Source organism: Pipistrellus kuhlii, unplaced genomic scaffold, assembly GCF_014108245.1.
Source record: "Pipistrellus kuhlii isolate mPipKuh1 unplaced genomic scaffold, mPipKuh1.p scaffold_m20_p_1, whole genome shotgun sequence".
In the NCBI taxonomy this organism is placed as follows: domain Eukaryota; kingdom Metazoa; phylum Chordata; class Mammalia; order Chiroptera; family Vespertilionidae; genus Pipistrellus; species Pipistrellus kuhlii.
Window position 1 is genome coordinate 28,492,879 of NW_023425404.1, and position 8,949 is coordinate 28,501,827.

Consider the following 8,949-nt stretch of genomic DNA (forward strand, 5'->3'; position numbering starts at 1 on the left):
ATAATTTTTCACTATTTTGTTTACTTAATATTTCATAGTAATTATAAAATACTTTCTTTGTGTTTATTTGATTCCTAATCAAGAGAATTACTTTATATATAGTCAATATAGGCACAGAGTTAAAATTTTTAACATTTTCTAATGGTGGTGTGCCTCGTGATTTTTTTCATGAAACAAGTGTGCCTTTGCCCAAAAAAGGTTGAAAAACACTGGTCTAAAGTAACTGTTCTCTCTCCCCACCCACTCCTGTTTCCTTTTCTCTCTGCTCACTGTTTCTCCCTCGGCAGGTATACCCACGGTTGCTCCACCCTTGGTGCGGCCCATGCCTCGGCCTGATGTGATTCCTCCGTCCGTGGGCACCTTCCTGCTCTATGCCCAAGGCCAGCAGATCGGCTACTTGCCTCTCAGTGGCACTAGGCTTCAGAAGGACACGGCCAGGACCCTGCTGTCACTGCATGTAAAGAGGATTTCTCGTGTGGGACGGAACTGCGTGGGGGTCTAGACCTGGGGAGGGGCCTGAGACGGAGGGAGGTTGTGGAGGGTTTCTGAGCTGCAGTCTGTCTTCATGGGCCTGACACCAGCACCACGGGAGGTGGGCTCCCTGTTACTGGGTCATGTCTGACCAAGGCTGTTGCCTTGTTGGTTCATGGGGTTTCAGATGTGTGGAAAGGGCCTTTCAGGGTTGTCAGGAGGGTGGTGAGCCAAGGGAAAACAGACTTTTAACCCCAGGCCCCAGGTGGCTTTCAGTGCCCCCAACCGTCTCCCCCCCCCCCCCCCCCCACACACACACACACACACACATTTCCAGAGATCTAGAAATCAACACGACAGGAGTGGCTGCAGGGTGTGGTTTCGGGGGTCAGATGAGAATCCCAAGTGGAAATCCACTAATGACTGCCTCTCCCCTCCCATTTTGGTTCTTTTCTCATCTTCTCTGGCTCCTTTTGGATGAGCTGGGGAGAGTGTGATGCTGGAAAAGGAGTGGACAGCTCTCCCTCGGGGATGCTTGCCGCTTCCTGAGCCAGCCACTCCCTGTTGTCAAGGCATCCATTTCAGAGGGCTCTTCTCTCAAATGGAGAAGAGAAGGGAGGTGGCCAGAAAGGCAGTGTCACTTGTAGTGGAAAATGGCCTGAGTCCATTCCTAAGCTTCACACTCTAGGCACCTGCTTACATATCATAGTATAGCATCCGTGTTTACTTCTGTTGATGAACCCATATCTGGTTCTGAAAAAGTTTAGAAGCAGCCAGTGTTTAGAAAAAAAAATCCCCCCCCCACCCCAAGTTTTTGTGTTTTCTTGGCAAACACTAGCATGCTCTTTTTTATAAAAGTTTCTCTAGAGGTAGAAACTCAGAAGTTATCACAAGTAACCATCTCTTTATTCTAGCCATGTCACATGGCTTCTCGGCATTTCTGAATTTACCTCTGATGAGGATCGGGTGGTGGTGGAACTGAAACAGAAATGGAACGTGGGTTATAAGCACACCTTGGGGAAATTGACTTACACGGGGACATTTTTCTCCAAATAATTTAGAAGTCATTACACAGGTTAGCGAGCGCATGATTCCCTGGATCCATGGAAGCCCCTATGGATGTGTACTCTTGCCTGAGACACATGACTTTTTAATTTTCAAGTGAAATTGTATTTGACCTTCAGACCCTCCTACCCCATATAAACTGTTCCCTTTTCCATAGGAGTCAAATCCTGCTTGTATAGTGGTTCTCATACTGACTCCTCTGCCAGAGGCCGTAAGTCACACCAGCCAAGCTTTGTTAGGCAAGCAGGAGCTGGCGTGGCCTCAGGGACAGCCAGATGGCCTCTAGATGTTGGCTTTGCACATCTGCTGGGCTTCTCAAAGCAGGAATCTGGGTTGGAAATCAAATGAAGCAAGTACTGTGCAGACTTTTGGAAATGAGTATCACAGACACAGCATTTTATAAGAGACTTTGCAGTTGATTTAGCAATAAGGAAGCTGAAACCTCCCTAGCCAGAAGCTGAGTGACGACCATTCCCCAGTTCCTTAACCCATCAAACTGTAGACTTTCTTTTACCTACGAGTTCAACCAAGACTTGCTTTGCAGTGAGAGGCAGAGTTGAGGGTGATGGCACCTGAGCTAGGGCAAAGAGCTCAGATGGGGAGGGGGGGAGGAGAGCATGGATTTTGTTGTTCTGTTAGCAAATTTTGGAAAGGCTTGTTCAAAAAGCGCAGATAACATTTGAAAGGAGTCACTGTTTTTGTCCGTTAAATATTAAGACCTTACTTTGCTGAGACTAACAGCTGTCCTTCAATCACTGAATGGGCTAATTTTTTTCATGCAGTCACTTTTGCTCTTACTGCCAACAGTAATAGTGATAATTGAGAGCTTACTGCATGCTCATTTCTGAATAGGGCACTTCACCAAAGAATTTACGGTATTAATTTTTATAGCAGCCATATGAAAGTATAAGTACTTTTACCTTCATTTTAGAAATGAGGAAACCAAGAACAGAAAGCTTAAGTACCAGAATCGCACAGCTAAGTAAGTGGCCAAGCGTGGCTTTGACTTCAAGAAGTTGGCCTGCAGAGCCTACATGTCTAACCATGAGCTTGGCTGCCTGTAAGGTTACAGTGCAGGGTTGGTCACCGCAGGCATGCATGAGTGAGGTGGCTGAGCATGAACTCAAGGGAAATGCAAGAAGTCCTAATTCTTCCAATTCTGTGTTCTGGCCCACACAGGGCTCCATAATTGTGGGAATTGACTACGACTGCCGGGAGAGGATGGTGTATTGGACGGATGTCGCTGCGCGAACAATTAGCCGTGTTAGTCTGGAACCGGGAGCAGAGCCTGAGACAATCATTAATTCAGGTCAGCAGCTTCACCCAGAAGACACTCCCATTTCACTTGATTCTATTAAGTCCACGTTATTTTTGCCTGTTTATGCCAGTCTCTCCTCTATTTTCACCCAACAGGGGAAGCTAAATGCTATGCAAGTCACTTGTGAGCTGTACAACATCCTCTTTATAAACAAACATGTTCATGCATAAGTAGTAAGGTGATTTTTACTGTGGGCTCTTTCTATTGAGGAGTAGGGCTCCCGGAGGAAAGGTTCACAGTAAGGATTCAGCGCGAGGCCACACAGTGCTGCCTGGGACACCGGCTCTGTGGATACCTGGCGCGTTTAGGCTGCTAGGTCCGTTCGTCTAGCCCAGTGGTCGGCAAACTCATTAGTCAACAGAGCCAAATATCAACAGTACAACGATTGACATTTCTTCTGAGAGCCAAATTTTTTAAACCTGAACTTCTAACACCACTTCTTCAAAATAGACTTGCCCAGGCCGCGTTTTGGTAAGAGCCACACTCAAGGGGCCAAAGAGCCGCATGTGGCTCACGAGCTGCGGTTTGCTGACCACTGGTCTAGACCAATGATTTTCAACTGGTGTGCTGCAGTTTTTAAAACATACAATGCCTATTTAGTCAGGGGCACTGATGTCTCTAGATTGTCAAATGAAAAAATTGACAACAGCCAACACAACAGTAGCCATCTAGATGATACCATTTTTGGTGGTCAGTTCGGCAGAAGTCGTATTTTTGCTACGCCACAGAATTTTAGCAATTAGTTTGTGTGACCTGGTTCTTCCGACTTGAGGGACTCTCAAGATTTTGTTGTTGTTCAAAGATAAATCTGTTTCAGGTTCACCTGCTCCAGTCCTGCCTTTGTTTTATTTCCAGATCTGATAAGCCCCGAAGGCCTTGCCATTGACCACGTTCACAGAACGATGTACTGGACAGACAGCGGCCTGGATAGGATAGAGAGGGCCAATCTGGACGGCTCTGAGCGCAAGGCTCTCTTCCACACGGACCTGGTGAATCCCCGAGCCATCACTGTGGATCCTATCCGAGGGTCAGCTGGGCCTCCCTAATTCTCCGTTACCTGTAGATCCTGATTGAAGTCCTTAGATTTAAATGAGGTGGGGAATCAGTACAAAAGCAGAAAGAAAAGCCCAAATGCGTTAATTTTACAGTATTTATTGAGGAGCTACTACTCAGGAACTGTTCTACTTTTTATCAGATGATAAGGTAGGGCCTAAGGTCAATACTTAAACTAGAATGAAGTGAGTCTCCTTCAGCAACACACTAGGAAGTCATAGTGTTAAAACCACCGTAGGGTTAATGCCCATTAAATGGTAACCAAAACTCACACCTGGCATTTTATTTCAGAGACCTCTTTCATTGTAGCAAAATCAAGAAGAAAATGTTCCCTGTCCATAACTGCTAAGGTCATCGCCTGGGACATATAACTTGGTCAATGTTTCAGTACTTGTTAGAACCAGGGAGGATTTCTATATCTTGAGAAACTTGCCATATTTAATGGGGCTTCTACCAAATGAAATTCCAGAGAAAAACCTCAATAAGTGAAGAAAACATTCTGTTTTTGACTCAGAAATACTTAGTGAAAAGCCTCAAAGAAGGTTCTGAAGTTTGACTTCTACATACTCAGGGTGCTTCTTTTTCTACTCCATTTAATTTATCCACAGCAACTTGTACTGGACAGACTGGAATCGGGATGCTCCTAAAATTGAAATGTCATCTTTATATGGAGAAAACAGAAGAATTCTGGTGAATAATGACCTTGGACTACCCAATGGTTTAACCTTTGACCCCATGTCCAAACGGCTCTGCTGGGCAGATGCAGGTAATACTATGGATAGGATGCAGATACAGAATGCTTCATTACAGTGGTGCCAGCAGTTTATCAGATTTTCTAGCAAAACAAAATCCCATCTTTTGGCTTAAATTTGTAACAGCACAGCACATATAATCTATTCCTTTGGTATGTAAACTTTCAAAGGACATTTTGTAATGATGCTTATAATGAACTTCTTAGGGTTTTAGGGTGTGTGAATGTGAATTCGGCAATTAAGTTTCAGGGGTAGTACAATGTCCCTTATTTTTGTATTGTGTACCATTTCCCCACATAAGTATTTGGCATGCTTTTTAAGTTAAAAAGAAATACTACCTACTGTTAGAATGGATGGATTTAAATAAATGAACAAGAGGTTATAGGTGGTTTTTCCTTTGGCCAGTGTTATAAATTTCTAAGTATCTGTTTAGTGGTCAGTATGCCATTTTGCTGAGGACATTCTTGAAAAGTGATATGGCAGCTGCACTTCAGTAACAAGTTCAGGTTGCCAATAACCAGGCTATTGTTCTCTGTTGTGTGATTTCATTATTAGCACTATGAAAAGATGCAATATGTCTACCACAGAACATGAAAAAGGTCGTTCTTAAAGAATTTATAATCTTAAAAAAGGGACTATAATGCACATAGGTCACTATTATAACCCAATTGTCCAAACAACAATTAACGTTTTAAGTATTTGAAATTTAAATCCATGTCTCATAAGAAATGTGAAACTTGGAAGTTTTTAACTCATTTAGCTATGGCAATATTTTCACAATTGGCTTTCTTTAAATTGAAAAATATGTCATGTTGCCCCTTTAGTTACTTTTCATTTCTACCTAGAAACTAATAGTCTTTAAAAACTTGGAGTTTAGTTAAAGGGCAATCCTGGCTATTATATATTATTTACAAAGGGCAAATATTTATCCAAAAGTTATGTTTATACTTGAAATTAATTATTTTTTAAAAAAAGCTTATCTCTAATGCCCTGCTTTGGGAGGAACTTGGCTCAATTTCTGTAAAAGCAATCCTTTCTTCCAAAAAAGGATTAAGATTTAAACTCTATTAAAAACTGGAATGTTATTAAACAATTTAAAGACTGGTAATAGAACAGAAAATTTTAGTTTTTAATTTTTATCACTGCAATGGGGATAAAATAGCTATTTCACATTCTACCTTTCTCTAAGATGGAATCAGCCACTGTTATTTTTGGCAAGGTTTCCCCTTCTCTCCCCCATGATGTGAAAGTATCTTTTTTCCTGTTTCCAAAGGAACCAAAAAACTGGAGTGTACACTACCTGATGGAACTGGACGACATGTTATTCAAAACAACCTCAACTACCCCTTCAGCATTGTTAGCTATGCAGATCACTTCTACCACACGGACTGGAGGAGGTGAGTCTGACACATTCTGGATGAGCCTGAAATTTCAAACTGTTCTGGGGGATACATTGCTTGTTTCATCTAATATCAGCTAGTGACTTTAGTAATTAAGCCCTCTACTTCTACTGATGTTTTCTCTTTTTGTAATCTCTTTATTAGTAGACTAGAGGTCCAATGCATGAAATTCGTGCAAGAGTAGGCCTTCCTTCCCCCGGCTGCTGACACTGCTTCCCTCTGGCACCCAGGATCGGGGCATCTTTCACAGCTCTGGCTTCATTTGAAGGACTGAAGGACTTCCTGAAGGATGTCCCATTTAATTAGCATATTACCCTTTTATTATTGTAGACAGCATAATTCAAACGTTACCCAGAAATGTAATGTTAATGCTCACATGACTACAAGTGGCAGAGCTTTCCTAGCTAATAAAGAGGTAATGTGCAACTTGACTGTCACACCATTACAAAGATGGCGGTGCCCAGTCCCCTCAGCCCCACTGGAGTCCCCCAGTCGTTTCAGCCCAGAGTGGGGTGGGGCAGCAGCAGGGGCAGCAGGCCACGGTGCAGCCCCAGTCCCCCAGGGCCGGCCCAAGGTGCAGGCAAGCCTTGGATGACGGCTGCCCAGCTGCCTAGGGCTAGCCAAGGCTTGCCCAGCAGCAGTGGCAGCAGCAGATGATCACTGGTGGGCCTCTGCCCAAGGGCTCCTGGGCTGAGAGGGAGCAGACTGGGCTGAGGAAACACACACACACACACACACACACACACACCCCCCCGTGCATTTTCATGCACCAGGGCTCTAGTTAGGTAATAATTATCCAAAAAGGAAGCGCTTTAATCTAAATATGATCTTCAGAGAGTTATAACTGGCTTAAGTGGCACCATGAAGTATATTAGTTATATGATTGAAAATGACACTGTGGACTTATTGTCTACCAGTTCTCCAAGGAGGAATTAGGGAACATTAAAAAATATATACAAAATTGGCAAAAGTAGGTTTACAGTTGTGTGGAAAGACATGAAAATTATGATTATTACAATAGCCTTAGCTCAAAAGTGTGTCATAGACCTACTTTGCGACACTCCTGTAGTGTCGGAGCCCTTCTAACCCCTGTAATTTTGATTTAATTGACCTTGCATGGGGCCCAGATCAATTTTAACAGATCCTGTGATTCCAACACCAGTTAGTGGTCCTCAAACTTCAGCATGGATCAGTTATTTAATAAATATATAATAAAAGGCTAATATGCATATCTACCATGGCAGAACAACTGGCTGCTATGACGTACACTGACTACCACGGTACACTCAACGCAGAAGCTGCCCCGGGTGGTCAGTGTGCTCCCACATGAGGAGTGCTGGCTGGTCAGCACAGTGGTGGTGGCGGGAGCCTCTCCCACCTCCACCACAGTCGGCCATCCCCCGAGGACTCCCAGACTGCGAGAGGGCACAGGCTGGGTTGAGGGACCTTCCTAAGTGCACCAATTTCATGTACTGGCCTCTAGTTAAAACATATTACTGGGTCCCATGTCCCAGAATTTGATTAAGTCTGAAGGAGGGCCCAAGAATTTGCATTTCTACCAAGCTCCCAAATGAAGCTGGTCTGAGGACCACTTTGAGAACCACTGATACAAACCTTCTGAATCTAAATGAGTCAAAACTTGTTTTATTATATTAATTTAAAATAAAGACTGTAGACTTTTTTTGTTTTGAAATTTACATTTTTCTATCTAACCTTAAATCCCATGACTTCATGTTTCCTTTCTGTTCTCAGGGATGGTATTATATCAGTCAATAGAGACAGTGGCCAGTTTACTGATGAGTATCTCCCAGACCAGCGATCTCATCTCTACGGCATAACTGCAGTCTACCCCTACTGCCCAGCAGGTAAACAACATGCCCAGACTGCTCCTTTGGACAGATCTGGCAACTGATTATCCTTGGCTCAGATTCTGGCTGATGCCTCTGACATTGCCACCAGTGAGAGCCACTTTAAGCTGGAAAAGTTAATGGCCAACCCATTGGGTAACCAGTGTTTACTACATTGTCTGCTTAGCTAAACTATACACAAAAATATTTTTCCTTTAAAAAGACTTACGTTGCAACTCAGTTGTAAAAAATACTCATATAATACTGTCCTCTCCTACACTTCCCTTTACAGGAAGAAAGTAAATATAGCATCCTAAAGGACTTGAGTTTACAATCAGAGTCTGGACCCTAAAGACATTTACTGCAAACAAAGGCGAAGAAAGTGAAAAAGGAATTGGCCATTAAAAGTTCCTGGACATACAAAATGGACATTTTCAGTGCAAAAAGACTAAGTATATTTTGTGAAAAGTTTATACCTCAATCTTCACTACTGTATTTTTAAAAACAAAAATTATTGCAAGTTTAAAAGAGGTAATAGAATTTTAATTGTTGCTTATTAAAGCAACTTTTTTATAAACATTTATGTCATATTTAAAAGGTCAAATTTGTTCAACTAAGAGCCAATTAGAAATATGTCAAGACCCTATATGAGTTCTCTTTAGCCAAGAAATTAAAGCACAAATGAGCAGTATAAAAATAAAACTCTAAAGATCACAAATTTGACATAGAGAAAGCTATGCATAACTGATGGGAAAGAACCAACTTATTTATACAGTTTCCCAACAAAAGTTCTAAGAGTTAAATTTTTTTTTTTTTTTTTTTTTACCTCTGCATTACTGCATTTCTATTTATATTAAAAGGTGCTAGGACATTTGTTTGTATTTCCTGATCCTGTAAGTCCCTCTATAGAATAACCCACAAAAATTACTACCATTTATAAATACCAAAGATGTATCAGTCCTCAAATTTTCTAGATTACTCCAATAAAATATTTTAAGTTTTCTTATGACTTTTTGAGGATCTGTATTGTTTCTATAACAAAG

At 42.1% G+C, this 8,949-nt stretch overlaps 1 protein-coding gene across 7 annotated transcripts in view; it reads left to right on the top strand.

Annotated features, from left to right (window-relative positions):
• NID2 (nidogen 2) overlaps nt 1-8,915 on the top strand; it is a 61,368-nt gene extending 52,453 nt beyond the window's left edge. Inside the window, exons 15-21 of one of the 7 annotated variants that reach the window (XM_036436771.2) lie at nt 288-457; nt 2,716-2,845; nt 3,710-3,881; nt 4,516-4,673; nt 5,933-6,056; nt 7,812-7,924; nt 8,199-8,915. In XM_036436771.2, the coding sequence (XP_036292664.1) occupies nt 288-457; nt 2,716-2,845; nt 3,710-3,881; nt 4,516-4,673; nt 5,933-6,056; nt 7,812-7,924; nt 8,199-8,209 (878 nt within the window). In that variant the 3' untranslated portion in view covers nt 8,210-8,915. Of the gene's footprint in view, nt 1-287; nt 458-2,715; nt 2,846-3,709; nt 3,882-4,515; nt 4,675-5,932; nt 6,058-7,811; nt 7,925-8,198 lie in introns of those variants that run through there. The other 6 variants (XM_036436786.2, XM_036436778.2, XM_036436790.2 and 3 more) reach the window with 6 other exon arrangements.
• Nucleotides 8,916-8,949: the final 34 nt, after the last annotated feature.